The sequence below is a fragment of the Phragmites australis genome, chromosome 10 (assembly GCF_958298935.1).
Source record: "Phragmites australis chromosome 10, lpPhrAust1.1, whole genome shotgun sequence".
Classification (NCBI taxonomy): Eukaryota; Viridiplantae; Streptophyta; class Magnoliopsida; order Poales; family Poaceae; genus Phragmites; species Phragmites australis.
Genome location: NC_084930.1, coordinates 20,834,666 through 20,858,314, shown reverse-complemented (window position 1 = coordinate 20,858,314; position 23,649 = coordinate 20,834,666). Strand labels below are relative to the sequence as shown.

Here is a 23,649-nt window from a genome sequence, read left to right as displayed (position 1 = left end):
GTGGAGAACCTTACAAAACCTCCGGCAAAAATGGAGAATCTTACAAAAACCTCCGACAAAAACGGAGAGTCTTACAAAACCTCCATACAACGGAGAGCCTTAAAAAACCTCTGGCAAAAATGTGACGTTCCACTTCTCGACTTCTACATGTGACTAAGCAATTGCTAAGAACTTCGCATTAATTTTAAGTGGACATTAGCAAGATTATGCCTAGGTTACAAGGATAGAAAACATCAATAATAAAGGGAATAAATGCAACAAGATAGGTTCTGGACAACAACTCACAAATAGCGATAACCACGCATATACGACAATAGTGATAACTAACAAATTAAACCATCCACAGTTCAAAAAATACAGGAGAAGTATGAATAGATGCTTACCTTGCTCAGAGGCTTCACAATCAACAACGATCTCAGGTTCAACCTCGATCACACCCGCGGTGCTCTCCGGCCTTACATTCTGTAAGAAAGAAATGCATGTGACGCAATGAGTATGAATGAAATGCTATAGATATGATCCAAATGTAATAAAAATTGGTAGAGACGAAGTACACTTAGTAATGAACATGATGCAACAACAATCACTTGAATTAAAATAAACATTCTTGTCACGTCCTGAAATCCGTAATTGTGTGTTTTAATCCTAAAACATGCAATTTCAGCTTTATGTTCCAGTTTGGGTCACTGGAGCACCTCACTTTGAATCAATGAGGTGGGAGAAGGAAAAACTAAGAGAAATAAAAGAGCTAGAAGCAAGTCTGGACTTTCCTCTAGGTAAATGGGGCCCACTTGGGTGAAAAATATCTCTCTATAGGTGGGCAACAACACTCTCTCTCCTCCTAAAAAGTTTGCCCATACGTACTACTCACCCACTCCACCAGATAAGGCTTTTTGAGGAAGCAAGTTGGAGTTGACTGTCTCTCACTCTCTCTCTTAGGCTCCCTTTTTCCCCTTTGGATCCCTACCTCTGGGAGCAAGATCAAGGTATGTATGTGGTACTCACGTGACCACCAGCTCAAGGATTACTCGTCCATCCAATTCGTTTTCAGTTTCCCCGAAGGAATTCGAGCTGGTTCTGAACTTGTTTGGTGTTCTTTGGGAGAAGCAAGGAAGCAGCAGTTTTTCCTCTCTTCTCTGAGCCACTTTCCGTCGTTTCCTCCTTCAACTGGCAGTCACCAACCTCAGCAAAGGACCTTGGGTGAGTCTGCTAGGCTCCCATGGCAAGTATGCTCATTTTTGGTTGGATAGACCTTGAATCTGGAACTAGGGTGGCAAAGTTCTTAAAGTTCTTCAGTCTGGGAACAAATGAGGATTTATGTGGATTTGAGTTAGGAATCATGTTGCTAGGCGGTTGAGCAAAGTCTAGACCCTATACACCCTTCTAGGCATATTTACTTTTGATTTAGAGAGACTCCCAGGTTAGCTTAGCCTAGTTTTTCCCTTCGTAATGGCTGCTGTTCTGAAGCTGCACGAGGCTGATTTTACTGTAGCACCCGAGCACTCGGGTACTGTTCACCCGAGCACCCGGGTACTGTTCACCGAGCACCCCGGGTACTGTTCACCGAGCACCCCGGGTACTATTCACCCGAGCACGGTTCGCCCCGAGCACTCCCGGGTACTGTTCACCGAGCACCCGGGTACTGTTCATCTCGAGTACTCCCCGGGTACTGTTCACCCCGAGCACACGAGCACGGTTTATCCTGGGTACCCCCGAGCACTGTAGCAGTGGGCGCATGGCGGTTATCAGTCTTTTCTAGAAGCTGGTAGCTTGTAAAATTCATAGTTAATTCGTACGAACTCCAAACTTCATAAGACCAGTTGCGTTGGCTTCGTATGAATATGAACTACATGTTAAAAATGTTGAAACTCATTAAATACGTTCTGAGAATTTATCTATTGATTAAATGTGTTTCAGCTTAGTTAAAGCACAAATAGTCAATGCCATGTTCGAAAGTCGTGAGACCACTGTGAAAACTCTTATTTTGCATAGTGTGATCTGGGAAAAATATTTTCATATATTGTGGAGCATATTTTTTTTCTTATATGGTCGCATTTCATACATGCTCATTACATTGCACGCGTTGCTCTCTATAGTGAACGCCGATCCGTCGATCCCGGAGGCCGTGGGCGATCATGAGGCGTCCCACCTTTCTGATCCAGGGCAGCAAGGCAAGCATCGTTCATATTGCACCGTGTCAATTGAAAATCTAATATGTTATCTACGCTTATGTATACTTTGCATGTGTCGGGTATCGTGTTGGGTAGAACCTATGCCGATGCATTCTCCCATTTCGGTCACGTGTCATGTGTTATTCCTTGGAGCCTAGTGGTGTCATCGTGGTCTAATTTTAGTTCGCTATGCTTAGTGGTACTTAGGCTTTCCGGTAGAAGTCGACGATGGCGTCCACCGTTGTCGCGAGCCTAGGGCTTATTACTTGTTCACACTTGTGGTTGTGTTGATGATGAGTCGGTTTGGTGAGTGGTGAGTTGAGACGAGGTGTGGGCGGTGTTAGGGGTGTCATCTGCTCACGAGGAGTCCTCAGGCAGTTCGGGGAGGGAACCCGGACACCGTAGACCGCTTGCATCGGTTAAGCACCGACCGTCGGTGTAGTCGGCTTTAGCACTTACCTTACTCACCACATGCTGATATAATGGTAGACGAGCCTATTACCTTCGCAGACGTGGTCATGTGGGCCTCGTCATAGAAGGTGTGAGTCCGGTTTGAGTCCGGGCTTTTAGCGGTATTAGTTTGCTCGGGGAGTAGTTCTAATACCGCCGTGCCGAGCTATGGTTGATCCACATGGTTGGGCCTGGTTGGGAAAGGTTGTCACGGGTACCCCTTGTGTGCATCTTAGCGGGTGGCACAAGCCGTATGGTCCCTGTGTCGTGTGGGTCCAGGAGTATCCCCCCTGCATGGTGTATAATCAGTTCGAACTGCCGCACTCTCGGTCATGAGCATCGCTATCGCTTATCTCCACCGAGCGACCATGTTTTGGTCGTAGAGTTTCGATGTGGGTTGTGGCATGGTTGGATTGGGGTGGTTTGGTCGGTATGTGGTTGGTGTTTTGGTGGGAATGGTTTGCTTTTATACACTTGTTGTTCATATATCTGTTCTGATCAGTTGGTTGGCAGGGTTTGAGTCGGTGGTTGGTTAAGTCAGTTGCTTGCACCTAGAGTCTAGGTTGCTTACCGCTTAATGAACTTAAACATGTCTTAATCCTTGCTACAGCTTTAAATGCATGATCCTTGGAGTCGAGAATATATATACTCATACTGTGTAAGACTTGCTAGTACCTTCGTACTAAGGGGTGCTGCCCTTAAGTTGCTTTCAGGTTTGCAGGTTGGCGAGGAAGATGCTGTGTTCGGCTACTTTGTGCCTGCCGATCAGGGTGGCGGGCAGGAGTAGCACCTTCTACTCCGAACTCCGGCGCTTTTGGTATGGAGCCTAAGGGCATACAGCTCCATACTCTTTTGTTGTATAGGTTTTTCTTCCGCTGTATAGTTGTTGTTGTTCATCTTTTGTTGTAAATTGTGGAAGCAGTTGCATGTTTAATAATGGTAATTCAGTTTAATTATTTGCTCTCTATTAAACTGTGTTGTGATATTTGAGTTGGAAGGCATGTGTTCCGATCCTGGGCACAAAACACGTGCCGGGACTACCGGAATGGTATTCTGGTTAATCGTCGAGGTTGTGATTATGAATAATGATCCTCCTGATTATTAATTAGAATACTATTTAGACGGTTCCTCACAATTCTCATGGTATAAACAAAACATCAGGGTGGTGTCCAAAAGGATGAATTAATTAAAAGAGTGTGCAATAAAACAAACCTGACGTTAAGAACACACTTGACACGCCAGTCCTTATTTTTCCTGTGTAGGGTTACACTAATGAAGATTTTAAGAAGTGGATTCACCCCTAATTCATTTATATTATTTTCTGTACAAATTTTACAAGCTAACAAAGTGCAAACAGACAATTGCTAGATCAGTGAGCGAAACAAGTATTTCATGTGAGCCATTATTTTTCCTACACAACACTCAATTTTACAAGTCTAACATAGCACTCAATTTTACATTCCATGAATTAATGGTAAATTAACAAGTTAAAGCACATTTAAATCACTACAGAATTTACTTTGCAATTGTTGAAGGTTTTTCTAGATAGAAAACAATTTCTTGGATACTTGTAAAAACCAAGTGGGCCATCTTCTTTCCCCGTGGTCCACGGCCCATTTCTCAGTGTCTACGAGCAAGTGCCCAGGCTTACCTCGTGAGGAGAGAGAAACCAGAAACAACCCTACGCTAGAAGTGGTAGAAGACTACGAGGCGCAGCGCACACAGCACGTAGGTGAGAGACATCCGGCCGCTGCCTGCTTCCAGAACTGGTAACGTCTCCCTTCTCTTCCCCCCGTCCCCTCGGCCGATCTACCATCGGTCTGACCTTCTGCCCTCGCCGTCTCACTGCCTTCCGAGGGGTGGTGGTTGTACGTCTTCATCGTCGGAGCAAGATGGCACCGGTGTTCCGTTTCCTGCCGGCCGAGGTGGCGGAGATGGAAACTCACATGAGGCAGCTCAAGGAGACGATCTTCCCCAGGCGCTTTGTGATTGACGCGCTGGCTGAGAAGTTCAGCGCCTCCCTAGACCGTGCCGGCAAGGTCCCCGTCCAGCCCAAGCAGGTACGTCGCTTCCTGCATCGATAGATGGTCCGGGGAATTCGAACCCACCCTATCAAGAATCCGTTTCCACTCCGATCTGGGTGGGGTTGGGCGCAGGTGCTCAACTGGTTCCACAACCGTCGCTACTCGCATCGCAACAAGGCCGCCAGGAGCGCGCCGGCGCCGGGAAAGATGATGCCAGGGGGGTCCGACATTCATCCCGCAGGCTCTTTTAGGGTTCCTCCATCAAGCTCCTCGTCAGGTTATTGTTGATAATATTGATGTCACCTCTGCCGCAGGTTCTATTCCTTTTTGCTTCTAGTTGTGATGACTGACGAGTGTGATGATGAAATTCGTTACTGGAGTGTCAAATCCGTGCATGTTTATACATCGTGATTTCTGCTCCATTTATTTCCAGGAATCATGCATCAGTGCCGAAATGCTTTGACTTACTACTAGTTAATTTGGACTGCGATGATCGATGAAATGCTTTCCAAGCTAGGCAACCAAATCCATGCATCAGTGTCCGGCTCCATATGTTGATGTATATGTACCTCATGCCGCTGTGTACGGTTTCGGTATGTGGTGCGGAAGGGTTCCTTCCATTTCAAGCAAAATTGACAAATCAAATTAGTCTTGGCGGCTTTTTGAGGCCGTTATGCCTCCTAGTTCATTGTGGAGCCTCAAGTATGCTAGGGCCCTAATCTTCCGAAGGACATGAATTTTCGCTTTAATCTGAGCTGTTGAAGTTTGTTACGATGACTGCATTGCATTTGGATGGTGTCACAGGCAGGCAGAAGTAGAGAGGAGGGAATGAAGGAAGTAGTGGTGAGTGGAAGGCAGGCCCTGAACCGAGCGCTTCAATTTGGGCGGTGCCATGATGCCGGCCCGCCCAAGTATGAAGCTCAGGTAGAGAGGGGGAAAAGGGTTTCTTATTGATCTGGTGGCATATATATAGCCTCCTTCCCTAACAGATGCAACTAACTAATGCTTAACCTAGCAACCAAATCTAACCAAACCAATAGGCATCCTATTCTTGGTGCGCGGTGCCTGTATACTGCTGTCCCCACATGACAATGGTGTCCCCATGCATCTTCTTCACAACCTCAATGGAGTATTGTTATACTAATTGATTTATTTTTACTTTGTAGTAACTGTATACAAAACAATGACGATCATTGTTTATCATGCCTTTATTTTCCGCTGATTATTATTAGTTTTCTGAAATCAGAGAAGAATTCGATGGAGGCTAGCCAGATCCAGTTTGAAGCGACATCAGCAAAAGATGGTGCATGGTATGGAGAAATTCACACTTGTCCTTCTTGTGTTCCATTTTAATTGTTACATGGCACTGTGCTTTTGAATTCATCATGGGCTTGTTGATTCAAGTCATCATATATTTCCATGTACACTTATGCTCTGCTCTTAAAACCGCAATAACACGATGCATGCTTTGTTATTACGTATCCACATGCTGCATAAACAATCAAGCTATATATTAAGTTATTATACTTTTTTTCTTACTTGATGGATCCCAGCAATCGGGATTTCAGTGCAGCAAAATAATCTGGGAAGAGTTAAGAAATGGTACTCAGTTGATAATGGAAACAATGATGCCTGTTATCCAGTGAATTTGTTTCTTGAATGCTTACAGGAAATTATATATATTATATCCTTATAGCAAGAGATGTTAAACACATGAAAGGAAGCAAAATAGTAAGGAATGCTTGACTAAAGTTTTTCATTACATGTGACCTATTAGTGGCTCAATGAGAAAACCATAAAGGAACCACTGGATTCATTCACTATAATTTCACATGCTTTTTCTTTGACCATGTACTATGCTTTCTACTCTATGTCCTTCACATTATTACTTCAATAAAACTAATATTCTTGAATGCGTGCGCAGGTATGATGTCGACATTCTTTCTTATAGGTTGTTTGAATCAGGTGACCCGGTAAGGATGAAGATCCTTGACTTTCAACAAAATTTTAGTGAAGTTGCTAAATAGCAAAGACATTTCTGTGAAGAAGCATGCTAGCACTGAAGCTAAATATAATTTCATTTCTCATTCATCTATACTGGGAGTGCATTCTTGAGGTGAAATACAGTATGTTACTCTGTGATAGGCTGCCCTAGCACTTCTACTGTGCCGTGTTCAAATGTGTGGCTGTTTTGTAGTCCTAGATGGCACAAGTTAGAGCCCATAGCCGCAGCAGCTAGATTGTGGAGGCAGCAATAAGGTAGAGTCAATCCAGAGTTTTAATGGGCTGGGCAGAGGATGAGAGAGTTTAGAAGACAGGACTATAAGTTCAAGTTATGATAGGAAAACGGTCCTTCACGTAAGTCAAGTTAGCACCATGTAACGGATCGGAGTGCAGTGTATTATTTTGAGCAGCCAAAAAAAAAAAGTATTTTCTCTTCCAGTTGCTAATATCTACCCCTCTATAATTTCTCCAATCTACCGCTGCTAACCTTCTACAGCTTGCCAGCCACGGCACCAATTTGGCATCGACTATCTTGTTAATGTTAACTACCCCTACCATCTATCAAGCAATACATGTACACATTGTAGAAGCGTCCATACTCCGTCCATTTTTAGTCTCTATATGACGGTTCTGCCATAGTAATCAATGATCATATTACATTTGGCCTTGGAACCTTTTGTTTTTTCCCCAGCATTCAATTTTTTAAAATCTGCTGCTATTTTTGTATTAATAAATAGAAATTCCTGTGCCTTAGTGTTTTTTACATCTAAAATAATATACAGATTTTATATTTTATATATGGATGGCTGCACATATATGTCAGCAACATTTTTCTGAAATGGTCGCACGTCTGTGTGTAGTGTTGTGCTGTTATTTTATGGTCTTACTGCATGTGCAATATACCTATTTGTATTTTACTTTTTATTTTATTTTTCAGGAAGTACAGGTTCGTTTTTCTGCATTTGGAGCAGCAGAAGATGAATGGGTTAACCTTCGCAGATGTGTGCGACAACGCTCTCTTCAATGTAGAGCTACAGATTGTACTGATGTGGTTCCTGGTGATACCGTTCTTTGTTTCAAGGTTTTATTATCTCAAACTTTTTCCTGGACTATCTTAGCATGTGATGACTTATGATTAGCTCATTACCTGAGCTTCAACCTCATTATTAATTTGTTGTTCCAATTTTCCCGGGCAGTACAGTGCCGAGTTATCGGCCTTTTTTTACAAACGATGGTTTTGCTCCAGCCCTTAGGAGCATCGTGCATTAATTATCATATGCTTGTCTTGGTTTTTCCAAAATGGTTCTTATTCTGCATTTTTTATGATCCTGTTACTTTTGGCCTCTACCTTACCTTATTAGATTTCTTTCTGCCAAAGGGCCCAAAGTTATTGGGTCTTGGTTTCTGTTTGTACCTGTGCAGAGTTCATCGATCATGGGAAAGAATTGGGGGGGGGGGGGGGGGCGCATAGGAGTATGTACGAGACGAAGTGATTGAGATAAATTATTCTCTGATCCGAATTACCTTATGAAATAATGCAAATACTGCTTCTCCCAGCATGCATACGCGCCTCTGCTACATTTGTGGATGATTTCCCTTCCAAATATTGCAGCATAACTAACATGGCATTGCCTTTGTATCTAGGTGGTACATAGTCCCCTCGCTTCGCTCATGACTCTCTAGTGTCTATACTTGCCTTTGCTATGGAATAAAGTGTTTAGTTGCAGATATTTCCTATCTGTGACAATATGCATCTATCAAGCTTTACCTATAGGAACCATTATTTCAAGAAATATAGTCTTTTGGTGTCCGTTGTTTTCTTGCTCCCAGTTCATCATTTTGTATGAGGGCTTTATATATTTCTATATTATTAATTAAGATGCCTTGCTTCTCGTCAAGGAAGAAGTTGTCTTGCATTTTGCATTAAGAAATAGATGCCATCGTGCACTACTTGTACTTGTTGTTCTTCAGTTATATCCCTTACCATGGTTGTTGTCTCACATGAACATATACTTCTTTACTAATTCAGGAAGGTGAAGAACGGGCTCTATATTTTGATGCTCGTGTGGTTGATGCTCAAAGGCAAAGGCATGATTTAAGAGGATGTCGCTGCAGATTCCTTGTTCAATATGAGCATGATCAATCTGAGGTATTTCACGGCTACCTAATATATTACTACTGTAGTAATACACGGAATTTCTTGTTTATTATGACGACAAACAATCTGAGGTACTCCACTGCGAGGTGTCCATGCATTGACTACGAATCTAGAAGTAACCCACTGCAGATCTGGAAATTAAGTTTTCCGAACTTGTATACTCACTTGTAGGTTTGCATCTTCTTTTTTGTATTCAAGCCCTTGAGCTATTAATCCTTTGAGGAAGTACAAATATTGCTTCCTCGCAAAGAAAAAGTACAGATATTGTTTGGAGTGAATTTCACTATAGGTCCTTAAAGTTTTACAACTGTTTCATTTAGGCATACGCATTTAGCTTCATGGAATTGCAAAACAGTTTAATTCATGAATCAGTGCAGGGTTTAAGCATGTAATGCAAACTAACCGTGTTAATCACAGGAATAGTTAAAGGATGTGATATTAAAATCTCAAGATCATATATAAACCTACTGGGCAATGGTTCACCTTTTAGTATAAGCAATCTGAAACCATACTGCTGCATATATAGCTTGTGTTGTGTTGTTGGGTCATACTCTTAAATCTCTTTTAATTTTATAGGAGATTGTTCCACTGAGGATGATGTGCCATCGACCAGAAACCCACTACAAGCTTCAGATTTTGCCTGCCTCTAGAGCCTCCGCAGATGTTCACACTCCACAAAAAGAGGCTAATCTTGAGTTGACACCCAATCAAAAGAGTACAGCTGAGCAGAAAACCCCAAAGCAACACAAGATGACGGCCGTCACAAATGAGGTGACCATGGTTTCTGACCCGGACCAAGAAAAGCGAGCAGGCAAAACTGCAGCTCCCTTACCGTCTGGAGCACCAGAGACCAGCAATAATTCAGGTTCCGATGTAGAAATGAAGGCTGCGGTGGCTGCTCCTATGGCCATTGAAATTGACGATTAAGCACATGAAGAAAAGTTGAAAAAGAGAGATCAAGTAGTTTGTTTGTCCCCATGGATTGTGTGAGATATCAAATATTTAATTTGATAACATGCGTTATGAATATTTAATAACTGCTTAATTAGAAAATTTGGCAGCACAGAAAGAGGTTGCGTCAGAACTGATGGGATTGTGGCAACATTGAATCGATGGTTATTGTATAAATTTGTTATGTTTGGGATCTGTTTAGCCCAAAGTTATGCCGTGTTTATGATTGAGCTTCTTGGCGGTTTGTGAAGATTACCCCTTAAGGGGAGAACAGGTTGATTCAGAAAGGTAAAACTTCAGTGCGAGAAACTGTGTTCATACTTAGATTTGGTCACAGATGAAACACATCGTAGTATCTTACATCATAGAAGCAAGGTTCATAAGCATGTAGTGTGCACAAATATGCACAATAACTTATCATTATGAAGACAGAATTTCAGCATCAATCATGTGAGGGAATATTGGACCCAGAAACTAGTCCTAGGACATATCATATTCAATCAGGGTGATTATTTTGTACACTTGCAGATACTTAAAAATACAGCTAAGTGGTATGAACAAGAATTGTAACTTTTCCATGATTAAAAAAAAACTAAAAGATTGATGGTCGAGCCCGGTTGAACCAGTAGATACTCAGTATCAGTGTCGGTTATTAGAACGAACCGACACTGATCAATGCCGGTTTGTAACTATGAGGACCTTATACCCTCTAGGCCTAAAAATATCTGTAATTGGGCTACTATCCTTTTTGGGAGTATTTTGTATACTTTTGGTGTTTCAAGTCAATTTGAAATAATTTTTTAAAATTAAATACATCAATTATACTCAAGTTTAACTTAAAAAACTAAAAGACATCAATTTTTAGTTTAATAAATCTGACACATGGCTGCTGCTTTATCTTGTGTTGTGTTGTTGACCTGGCCAGAAACGAGCTAGGTAGGCTTTAGACTTTGCATGCTGCTATTAAATAAAAGAAGGGTTGCTAAGAACTATGGAATTATTGTGACATTGTGACTTGATGGTTCTTCTATAATTTGGTTTTAAAATTTGGGACCTATTTAGCTCAATGGATGTTGTATCTAATATTTTGTGTCTTGGTGACTACTGAACATTTCTCTTGAAGGGGAAAATGATTATTCCAAAATGTAATTCAGGTCAATGAAATATTCATACCTCACAACTTGATCAGAGATGTGAAACCCTTGACTCTCTCACATCACGGAAGTAAGGTTCAGAGGAAAATGTGTGCTTAATGGGTCATCTAGCAGGTGAAAGCTCAATATCAATCTCGTATAGAAGATTATACACTTTGGGATAATGTTTTCACACCAGTACAGAAATCTTTGTAAAAATGGTTCAGAAACACCATGTGTGATGCTTTTTGATCTGTCTAGAATAAAGGGTTTGTATAAATCAAATTTGTATAGACGGTTCTTGAACCGTCTGTACAAATCATTTATACAGATGATCCTAAAGTTCTTGAACTATCTGTACAAATCATTTGTATAGACAGCTCCAAACTAGAGATATTTGTGATATTATATTAGTATAGATAGCTCCAATTTAGAGCCATCGATACTATTCTATTAGTTTAGACAGCTCTAATCTGGAGACGTTTGTATGTGTATTTGTACAGATAGTTCTATGTGTATAATTGTCTGTACTTTAAGTACTGAATAATTACTCAATTTACATAGCCACACATAGCAGATCAAACATAACTGAAATTTCGTATTTCAGAAGATCAAACATACACAACAGATCAGATTTCATATGAACACAGCACATTAGATTTCAAGTCTACATACACAACAAATAAAAAACTGCCCAAAACTAGCTCATTCAACCACAAGTCATTCAGCTGAAAGCTAGCTCATACAACCACAAGTCATTCAGTCCAAAACTAGCTCATACAAACACAAGTCATTCAATCCAAAACAGATCAAGGATGACATTGAAGTCCATAACATGTTCAGCGTGCTCAAGGATGATATAGAAGTTTAGTTGCTTATCCACTCAATTTAATTGGTTGCTCCAAGACCTGCAACCATGGAAGCAGAAATAAGCCCTTGAAATTTGTAACCCTAATGTGGCCTTTATTATGTGAAAAACTAGAACATCACACCGTTGGATGAGGTCTTCTTTATATAGGGTTCGGAGAGGATCTTTCTTGAAGAAGGGGGTCAACGTGCCGCAAATGTTGTGTGATTGGTTCCAGAAACCCTAAGTCATGCCAAACCGACTTACATGATGAAGATGGGGCACGTGGGCTTCGCTTTGTGCAGGTGCCACTTGGCACAGTGGGGGGTGCCATGCGGCACCTTCCTATTCTAGGCTGTATGGCTTAGGTCTTTTGAGCATGCCTTGATAATGCCTTCCTTATGATGTTGGTCTTTCGAAATTTCCTTTCTTTGCTATGAATCTTCCACGATATCTTCATTGTGTCGATTTCTCTTGAATTTCTTCATTTTTATATAATTGAACACAAAACTCAATGACAAAATGGGGTTAACATTTAGATGCCAAATAACATTTATGATGAAATGATGATAATACATACACTATATTTAATATAAAAGATGTACGTAACTAGTGCCTTAAACTGCGGGATCTAGATATATGTCCTGCGATAGCAGATAATGTCCAGTTATAAATTATTCAAAAGGTTAAAAGCATCATGTGGTGCGAAGCATACCCAAACGTTGGAAACAGATAGAGACTCGAAGCGTTGAAGGGGCTCGACTTGATCTAGCAGTAGATACACCGCTGAAGTATGGAGAACACTCGCAGAGGTATGAAAATGTATGCTCGTGGCATCACAGTCCACGAAGTCCTCCTCCTGCAACCCCTTGCTAGCCTTCGAACTATTGTGAAACTGGCACATGCCCGATGTAAACAGTTCTTTACCCATTCCAGGGCCCAGAGGGATGGATTGTCATGGAGGTGATTCCTCGACCGGAAGGGCGCGTAGTCGAGAAACGGCATCATCTTCTCTTACTCCCCTTCGCTCCACCTCTTCCTTCTCCTCCACTGTTGCGCCCGCTGCAGAAGGTAAACTTGCATAAGTTACATCACGTTATGAATACAAGTTATTACAATTCCACAATGGGTCTCTTAGAAGCGAAGATACCAAAGGCTTTCAAAACCTTCATCCAAGTTGTCCTCCGATGAAGACTCCACATCCACGATGCAAAGGGTGGCACAACAAACCTCTTCACGTGAGGTGGTGCTGTTGTTGTGGTCATCGAGCCTAGGGCGTGAACCGGGGCGGAGAGTGAGGAAATCTTTGTGGTCTGGTCGGGAGAGTTTTCCTTATCCCGAACAGGTGTCGTCTGGCTGTACTCCACATCGTGCACCTCATGATCCTCCACAGTAGGGTCCATGGAGTCTGTGATAGTAAGGCTCGCCTCTTCATTCATATACCCTTCGAGCCTTGTCTCTACAACGTCCATGGATGATTGGTGAGAACTTTGCCTTCTCAGCCTCTTGGCCACCTTTGGCGGTGTCCATGAGGTTGCGCACTTTTTTCTACCCTTTCGCCTTATGTCGAAGAGCCCTGCCCCATGTCACCGCCCATGGCACGAACATTCTCTTCCAAACAATCATTCAGGAGTGCTCGCTCCCCGTACATCACCTTACGTGGGTTTAAGGTGCGATTGATGTGCGGACCATTCATTAGAGCTTTACACTCTTTGTACTCCTTCCTAAAATAGGGACCAATGAACCACTCTATGACAGCTTTGATGTAGTCTAGCTTCGGCACTAGAAAAATAATAGCTGGACATGTTATGGGCTTTTATGTCATCCTTACGCACGCTGGACATGTTATGGACTTCTATGTCATCTGTTTTTGGGGTGAATGACTTATGGTTGTATGACCCAGTTTTGGACTAAATGACATATGGTTGTATGAGCCAGTTTTAGACTGAATGACTTGTTGAATGAGCCAGCTTCTGGCAGTTTTTGATCTATTGTGTATGTAGTGAACTTGAAATCTGATTTGATGTTTTTATATGAAATGTGATGTACTGTGTATGTTTGGTCTCCTCAGATATGAAATTTCAATTATGTTTGACCTGTTGTGTATGGCTGTGTAAATTCAATAATTATTTAGTACTGTATAAATGACGTACATATAGTTCTATGCATAGAACTATCTGTACAAATGCACATACCTACAACTCCAATATGGAGCCATTCTAACTAATAGAATAGCATGTACAAATAGCTAAAAACTGGAGCTGTCCATACTAATAGAATAGCACAGATGGCTCCAAACTAGAGTCCTATGTACTAATATAATAGTATAGACGGCTCCTGTTTAGAGCCATATGTACTAATCTAATAGTATAGATGGCTCGAGTTCGGAGCCATCTGTATAAATCTAATTTTTATGTCCCGCACAGGTTTTTCGAACCATATGTATAAAGGTTTCTATAGTAGTGATTTTAGTTTGGTAATAGTTTAGATATGCATCATGCGCTCATTCTTTGTGATGCCCTTTTTTCTTCTGAACATTGTTGTTAGCTTTTCACTAGGATCAAACAATCACGAAGAACACCAATACACAAAATAATAATGCAATTTTTCTCAACGCACATTACTGCTTTATTTCTCACGCACGTACACATTACAAATCACAAACATGACTTTTTTTCTCACGGCACATATATGAGTAAATTACTTGACTCTGAATCCTACTCTGATCCAATCCAATTCATACTCAGACTCTTACTCCTCCTATTTGGACACCAATTTGACTTTGGTATAGACTCTCGTGTATGCATGTGCATACCAACATTAATCCTACCAAAAAACAAGATTAACTCTAAGAATCACTCACTTAATCATGTTTCTTCACACACTCTTATCTTCTAACTTATCTCGCACTTGTCAAAGCAGTCTGCCTCAACTACGACATGTCAATCTCACACTTGACTCAGGGTAACAAACACTTCTTCATCACCCCTCATATAGTTGCACTCAGTTCAGGATGACGAGCACACCTCTTCCAACCTGCACTTACATGATTCGAGATGACAAATACTATTTCTTCATCCTGCACACACTCTATTTAGGATTGCGAACACTACTTCATCATCCTAGACACACCTGCACTCACACACACATCTCAGACATGCATGAGCTGAACTGCATGCACAGCCATGCCACACACGCACACATATGTAACACATCTAGTTCGTGCACCACCACGATATGTCGTCGACTCGCCATCTTCACAAAATTATGGGTACACATAATCGACGCTACACGCATCACTGCAGCCACTCTCGCACTAAATCACACAACGTCAGCAACTGCTGCCATCTTGTCGATAACGTCGACGTTGTCACAACCTCCCGCCATCGACCATGATGACACCATGTTGCCAGTGTCGGCGCTTCTTTATGTAGCACCGATCTCCGGATATATAGCATCAACTTCTACATTTTGTCAGATTGAACAAGTTATGGTACCAATTGTTGGCTTTTCATTAGTATCAAACAATTATGAAGAACACAAATACACTAACAATTTTTGCCATTTTTTTACCTCTCCAGTGAACTGTCTGGACCATCTACGTAGAAGCACCATTCTACAACAGTCGAACACCTTATACAAGTCATCTATGTACTGGAGAAGCGTCATTATAATTCGTCCATTTTAGATTTTCTAGAAAACGTTTTTCTGCCATAGTACCTGATCACCTTGTGTATTTTATAGATCTGGAAACAGAAAGCTGATGCTATATTTGTATAATAAACATATGATCCCAACCTTTGTGTCTTCGATATATAAACAAAAATACAAATTTTGTTTGGAATTCGGATGGCTATGCAAATGTACGTGTACAATTTTTTGAACTGTATATGCCATATACCAATTCTCTTCTACTTGTTTATTTTTTGTGTTCCCGGAAGTAAGGGTTCATTTTTCTGAATTCGGAGCAGAAGAAGATGAATGGGTTATTGTTCGTCATGGTGTGCGGCAACGTTCTCTTCCATGTGAATCCATAGAATGTGCTGCTGCGATTCGTGGGGATCTCATTGTTTGTTTTCTGGTCTTGTAATCTCATACCTTTTTCCTGATGACCTAACTTGGCATTGCAGAACTTGAAATTTGTTGTTTACCTGAGCTTTAGGTCATTAATATGTTATCGTTCTAAATTATGTATATTAAATGATGGTTTTGTTTCAGCAGCTTGCATGGGTGCCTGCTATATTTTCTGCCCTGCATGACGATTTTTCTGCCTGCTGCAACGTTATTAACATTGCATAGCTTAGGCGCCTCGGCATGCAGTGCTTGGCCCCCTCAATTTACCTTACCATGTTATTAACCTTTAGTTAACCATAACCCAAAGGCTCATGACTTTTGTATATGTACCTGTCATTGCTAATAGAATATATATAATGTACAATTGTAGATCTTTTGTTATCTTTTACAGTCTGCATCTATCAATCTTTACCCATAACACTACTAAAAGAAATACATTTGGGGTCTTCTTTTTTACCCCACAATTCATCAGTCCGTGTAATGGGACTTATATACTTCTATAATAGTACGATGTTGTGCTTTCTGTTAAAAAAAAAAAGAAATGCATATCTTCCAGTACTTATATTAGAGTTGTGATTCAAAATAGAAGAGGTTCAAAAGATAATTGAGAATGTAAAAAATTCGCACCAAATATTTGTGCCGAACATAGCTACTGAGGGCCAAGAACTATATATATGTATTAAATGTGCATGTAGGTCACTACTAGTTGAAGAGAGAAACAGCCTAAAAAATTAACTCATGTTGGCCTAAAATTGTAAAGGAAACCAGAACCACAGGAACCAATTATTTCATCTGATATATATCATTGTTCTTCAGATCTATTCTTTACCACAGTTGTCTTACATGAATATATAAATACTTCTGTACCAATTGTTTCAGGAAAGCAAAGAACAGGCTCTCTACTTTGATGAGCATGTGTGTGAGTTTCAAAGGAGAAGGATGATTTCAAAGGATGTCGCTGCAGATTTCTTGTTCGCTATGATCATGATCAATCTGAGGTACTTCTTCGCTGTCAGTGTTGTCCATATATTCTTTGATTGTAATTCTGCTATTGTAGTAGTGCATGTGCTGAATTTCTTGTTCTCTATGACCATGATCAGTCTGAGGTACTTCTCCGGTGCCTTTTTTCCATGCATTATTGACTTCGATTCTAGTATTGTAGTAATTCATGCTCCTTCAGTCTTCTAGTATGGATTCCCTGGTAGTATTAATCCCTTGCGAAAAACTAATTTATAGTAAATTGCACTATATAGGTCACCTGTTTTGTTTAGCGCGCGCGCGCACACACATATATATATATACACATATATATACATGTATATATATATACATGTATATATATACACATATATATACATGTATATATACATACACACACATATATATATATATATATATATATATATTAGTTTCACTACTACATAAAGGGTCATCAGTGCCAGCTCAAAAATCACCATCAATGACGGTTTTTGAACCGACACTGATAGTCTGTACTTTCAGTGCCGATCCATAACATGGAACCGGCACTGATAATAAGTATCAATGCTAGCTAACGGGACAAGCTGGCACTGATATGTAGACTATCAGTGCCGGCTTTTTCTCATGAGCCGGCACTGATGATCTCTCCCCCTATATTGTCACACCCGGTTTTAACAGCCAAAATCAGTGCAGCTTATGTGTGTCCAGGATGTTCAACACACATAAGGATGTCACAGATCAAGTAACAAAAGCAATACTTTTATTAAATAAACGTTAAACTCTTACAACAATTGACATATATTGTCTTCTACAAAGATATCTGCAGCGGAACAGAAGCACTGGTGCCCAACAACACCGCAGGCAACCGACTGGGAGACACGCGCCTAGAACGTCACAACCTCGTCTTGATAGTCTTCAACATATTCACTCACTGAGTAGCAGCACACATGTCGCATGGTGTAGGAAAAATAGCAAGTGTGAGCACATGACACACTCAGCAAGTGTGAGAAAGATAATGATATGCAGGCTTATATCAAGAATAGGCTAACACAAGGGTTTATTTGCATAAATGCGAGTAAAGAAAACAATTGAACTTTAAAAGCATTGAACAATTATTAAATGAATTTAACCCAATTAATCCATCCTTTATCCCACACCCAAGGCTACCCACCTTGTACACCATAACCATAACCAAAACTAACTAATCATGTGAGGATCCAAGTCTCTTATGACCGTGAGCACGGATGTTATAACAGTTTTACAGTTTTTACACTCTGCAGAGGTTGTCTAGCTTTCCCTACGAGTCAGTGAATTCCATATTACCGTTTTTGCAAGACACTTAACACATGCCAGTGGTGTGCCGCCAAGAAATCACTATGAACCATTATCCATTGATTAGGTCCTAGTACTTAAATGAATACCAGCCAGGTGTCTAACCAATATGCTAAGCTTTACCCATATCGGCCTCGTTGTTGGTACGGTAATTCTTGGGTTGTCGCTCCACGAACCGGTCCTTATATGTGACACTTGGGCAAGGACTTTCCAACTATTCAACAGGGAAATAACCAACAAAACCTAACATATCTACTCGGAACGTATCCACAAGCCCACACAAGAACCAACATCCAACTGGGAAATAACCAACCTAACATCTCTGCCTGGAACGTATCCATAAGCCCACCACTTGAATCATCATCACCAAACCCATTCTTTGCCCAAGTCCTAGGGTTCCATGTTACTATAACAAATTTATCATTACCATCGCATAACTCCATTAACATGCATATGATACTTCCCAACATCCCAAAAGCATGGTTAAGCAATTCTACCCAAGAAACTCATATCAACTACCACTTAGGCTTCAAGGAATGTAAAGGAAAAGATGATCAAGGACACTTGCCTTTTACCCAATGCTGCTCAGTGTTATCGAAATCTTGATCTTGAAGTCCCTCGAACTGCTCCGGAACGTTATTGACTAATCGTGAGAACTACCGACAAACAACACAAAGCAAACACTAAGAACAACATATCAAACATCATTAAAACACTTTAAAAACACTATGGTTGGATAGGTAAGATTTTAGAAACATTTAGACTCAAGAATCGGAGTTAAGATGAAAAGAGAACAGTTTTTGAGAGATGGATTAGACTGAAAAGGAAATGCTGATTTTCCTGAACTATCTTCCTATGAGAAAGGTTTTATTGCACAATCACTGTGTCAGGCTTGACAATATTATTGCGCAAGATTCAAAAAGTGTAGGGTAGACCAGACTTCGCTGACTAGGCTAAGGAGAATGATGTGGTGTTGACTTGGCATGTTATGCAAGTGCCATCTTGGATTAAAGAAGGGATACACTGAGATCTAGTATCGACCACCTATGATGGATCAAAAAGGCCGAAGGTTGCGCTTCTAGGTTTAGGATACTACTGGTGACTCTATGTAGCGGTGGTGATTCAGGTTTCGTCAAAGACAGCGATTGGGCGTGTGGTCATAGACATCGATGCCGGGCTTCAGTGGTGTTTCAGTGAAATGAGGGAAGCATAGAGTAGAACGCGGAAATACTTAGATCTTTTTGAGTACTATAATATAGAGTCCAAAAACATCCAATTTGGAGTATGGACAAAGAAGATATAGCCATTGAACTTGAGCTCTATGTTTCATCTTCCACCCGGCCGTTTCATCTTCCATCCCCAGCTGTTTCCTCTCCGCACCTTATGGCCAGCCGTCCCTATGTCACACCCGGTTTTAAGCGCAAAACCAAATGTGAACCATATGTATGCTAGGATCAGTTTACACATACATATAGCAACATCATTAGTGGATAACAGACACAATGCCCATTATTACAATGTTATTTAATACAAAATGACCACACAGGTCTAAAGAAAATTACACAGCAGCGGAAAAGAAACACATCGCAGCTCCACACCACAGGCAGTCGACCGGAAGCTCCACAAACCTAGAATTCTGCACCGTCTTCAAGATATTCTTCAAAAGCTTCACCTTTTGAAAAGCAATCGTGAGTATTTCCAATACTCAGCAAGTGGGGGAAAGGTCTGACATGGTGGCTTGAATCAAGATTTCCTATTCTCTAGGGTTTTATTTGCATAAAAGCTAGTTTCAGCCCTAAACTATAGAAAAGCAGTTTTATAGAGGTGCAAAAACATATCTTTTAACCTTTGAGAATTCAACCATTTCTTAGCTATTGAAACATCCACCCGACTAATCATGTGAGGATCCATGACACTCATAACCATGAGCACGGCTGAATATTCAGTTTGACACTCTGCAGAGTTTGTACACTTTACCCACGAGATGTGATCAGCTCTTTTGTGAAAGTGCATCTAGGTACCCTAAATGGGTTTTGGCTTATTGATGACAAAATGATTAAGATACTAATATGTTTATTGAAGCTATGAACAGGTTTTAGTGTCATTTGTGAAGACACGACGATTGACGTCCCTCGAAAAGAAAAGAGAAGCGGTTTGTAGTACTCAATAGGATTTAATTTGTTTTATCTTTGAAATTGAGTACATGATAGCCGTACTATCAAGAGGGATGCAATTGTTAGCTTTGGTGGTGTCTCAATGCTCAAAATAACCTATTAGAACCAATAGTTGAGAGACACATTCACCCATGGACACCGGGAAAAATAGACAGAATGTGCTGAGTCTGGAGTCTCCGATGTTCACCGGATACTCCGGTACTCAGTGTTTTAGGCCGGAGTCTCTAAGAGAGACTCCGCCAGAGAGTCTCGGTTCTGAATTATTTTTAATTGTCCGGAGTCTCTGGTGTTCACCGGAGACTCCGGTAGTTGGTGAATTTTTGCCGGAGTCTCCGAGAAAGTCTCCGGCAGAGAGCCTCGGTTAAGCCTTTAATTTTAAAAAGACCGGAGTCTCCGGTGTTCACCGGATACTCTGGATAGATGAGTTCTTGTCCGGAGTCTCCGACAGAGACTCCGTCAGAGAGTCTCGGTTAGCATTTAATTTAAATGACCGGAGTCTCCGGTGTTCACCGGATACTCCGGTACCTGGAGAGGCCGGAGAGTCCAGCAGTCTCCGGACTGTTTCTTCGTGGTGACTAAGTCCTACCCGGAGACTCCGGTGTTCACCGGATACTCCGGGCAGTCAACAGAACCGTAACGGCTAGTTCTGACACCGTTCTGAGCCTGTTTTGGATTTCAGGCTGGAGACTCCGGTGTTCACCGGAAACTCCAGGGTAGGTGAGTCAGAACATTAACAGCTAGTTTTTGAGGGTTAGCTATATATACCCCCACACCCCCTAGCATTTATTGCTTGCTGTTGCTGCTGAGCTCCACTTTGAAAAAGCTTCCTAAGAGCATTAAAGAGCTCTCCAAACATCTCTAGTGCTTAGTTTTGTGCCAAAGTTGAGAGATTGTGTTTGGAAGTGAAATTGAGTTGTTGAGCATTGAGTTCATCTTCAAGCACATATTTGTGATCGTTTCTCTTGGAGCCTCGTGCTCCTAGACAGCAAGGCGTCGCCCGTAGAGCACCCAACCATTATGGAGTGCCATGGGAAGTTTATAATCGCCATCGACTTGAGTAAGAAAATCTAGCTTGATCTTTGTGGTCGCTAGAAGAGGATAGGGTTGGAAAAGACCCGACTCTTTGTGAGCTCCACAACGGAAACGTAGGCACTTCTTTGTGAGGTGGCCGAACTCAGGGATAAATTCTTGTCTCATCATTTGTGCAAGATTTACTAGTTGTTGTAGTTTTGGGATTTTTCCCAAATTCTAGTATTTGTGAGAATCTTACTGCTAGCTATTGTTGTTTAAGCATTTTACTCATAATAGAACTAGTGTTATCTTTTAGTCTCTAGTAATACTTGCTTAGCTTCATCTGTTTTCGAAATCCTATATAGCCTGGATATTCTGGACTAGACCGGATACTCCATACAGACCGCAGTATTCGACCTTCACTGGAGTATCCGGTATTAGTTTAATTTGCTGCTAAGTTTTAATTTTCAGAAATGCCTATTCTCGCCCCCCCTCTAGGCAACTTTAAGTACATTCATTTTGCCAGTACCCATTGGTACCATACACAATTCCAAGGCTTTTCCAAAGAGTCTCCGAGTATGCACTTGCCCACTGAGGTTTCACCGCCGTACATAAGTGGAATAACCCTCCACCCTAGAAGCCTCCTCTTGTGCCAGGTAGAATCAGAAAGTACCCCTTCCTTCTCTACACATCCAATTGGCTCATACACCACTGGGAGAACATCTAATTACTTAGTCAAGCTGTTCCATATAGGTCTCATGATTGTACTGTTGTCATGGGTGGTTGCTCCACGGACCGGTCCTTAGTATGGTCTGGGCAAGACCGCCAACTATCCCACATAGGTAAACACCAAACATGTCCATCCAAGAATATCCATGCCTGGAACACATCAACAGATACACACTAACATACCCTTCTTGCCCAAAACCTAGATTCTTTGTTGCTAATTCCCTTAACAACATCAAATATCATAACATTCTTTCTACCTCAACTTTTAGTTTCAATGCTCAGATTCATCATCTACAAACTAAATGATCATCTAAAAGCATGGCTAAGCATAAACATGATTTTACTGAGAAATAAGAATCTACAAGTGTAAAGCCTGTATATAAATCTAGTGTTTGCTATACTACCTATTTCATCACAAAAACAACAGCATGTTTTATAAAGATTGACTATATAATAAGACTGGGCTCATAACATGGTCAAGAAACTTGCCTTCATCAAGGTGATGTATAGTTCCTTCAAAGTCTTCTTCCTGGAAATTCCTGAACTCTTGGACTGAATCTTCTACACAAGCACATAATCAAACATAAGAACAATACACCATACAATACTAAAAGTAGATTAAAACCTTATAAAACGATTCTACACATCACTACGAGAATTTGAGAGCAATGATCGTCTAAATCGGAGCTACGAGCAAAAAGTTATGAGCAGTTGAAGTTCTAAGGGTGTTTCTACAAATTTTACTTATTAACAGAGAATAAACTGATTACTATTATATTGAAAAACTAGTTTATTGTGCAATGATCACGTCATAAATTGGAAAAGAATTATTTCTAAGAGGAAAACCCCATGTGGACCGAGTCCACTGGGCGCTGAATTGAGAGGAGCTCCTCGGTCCGCTGGTCCACAATGGACCACAACGGTTGGCGGTGGTGCTATGCGGCGGAGAGTGGCTGAAGTTGGCTAGAACGAGGCTCCAGTGGCTGAGGTGCTCCGACGAGTGGTAGAAAAGGAGAAGGAAGCACCGGCGTACTCACCCTGAGCGAATTTGGAGATGTAGCGGTGGTGTGAAGGCCGGGCGGGAGAGGTGTTCTGGCAGCTGAATGGCGACGGCAAGTCACGGAATCAAGTTTGATTTGTCCTGCGAGGATGAAGAGCGAGTTAGGAAGGTCGGAGACGGCACGACGGCGCGAATTTGGTGACAGTGGAGCTCCTCACCAGAGCCGAAGAAGAAGAGGCCGGCAACAGCGATTTGAGAGAGGAAAAGAGGCGGGAATGGATGGATGGGGTGCACAAAAAGGCGGTGAACTCGATGGTGTAGAATTTATAGAGGGGAAGGGAGAGAGTGGGAGTTAAATCCACGCAGCGAAAACAGCAACGGGCTACCATTTCGTGCGATTGAAGAGGGGAAAGTGGAAGGGGTGGGGTCATGTGTGCGTGGTAGTTCGGTGCTTGGGCAGGGAGGCGAAGGAGCGGCTCTGATGGTAACGGCTGCGGCGGTGGTGCGGGAGCGGGGAGGCGAGCAACTGGAGGTAGGGGATGAGCCGGGACCGTTCGGCTTGGCTCGGCGTGGCTTGAGCTGGGCCCACAGTCAAGGAGAGGGGCAGGGCGAC

At 41.6% G+C, this 23,649-nt stretch overlaps 1 protein-coding gene across 1 annotated transcript; it reads left to right on the top strand.

The window, feature by feature from the left end:
- The first annotated feature begins 4,513 nt into the window (after positions 1–4,513).
- On the top strand, positions 4,514–9,734 carry LOC133930151 (protein SAWADEE HOMEODOMAIN HOMOLOG 2-like). Its single transcript, XM_062376837.1, has 8 exons — positions 4,514–4,681; positions 4,778–4,917; positions 5,878–5,955; positions 6,570–6,618; positions 7,587–7,730; positions 8,679–8,798; positions 9,384–9,470; positions 9,504–9,734. Exons 1-8 carry the CDS (start codon positions 4,514–4,516, stop codon positions 9,732–9,734), a joined length of 1,017 nt encoding a protein of 338 aa, XP_062232821.1.
- Positions 9,735–23,649: the final 13,915 nt, after the last annotated feature.

What these genes read in the sequence shown, in the direction of transcription:
- LOC133930151 (XM_062376837.1), top strand. Translation starts at nt 4,514, where the DNA reads ATGGCACCGGTGTTCCGTTTCCTGCCGGCCGAGGTGGCGGAGATGGAA. An exon ending in GTTCCTCCATCAAGCTCCTC is followed by an intron (nt 4,918 to 5,877) that starts GTCAGGTTATTG and finishes GATTATTATTAG; the next exon opens with TTTTCTGAAATCAGAGAAGA. An exon ending in ATACCGTTCTTTGTTTCAAG is followed by an intron (nt 7,731 to 8,678) that starts GTTTTATTATCT and finishes TTACTAATTCAG; the next exon opens with GAAGGTGAAGAACGGGCTCT.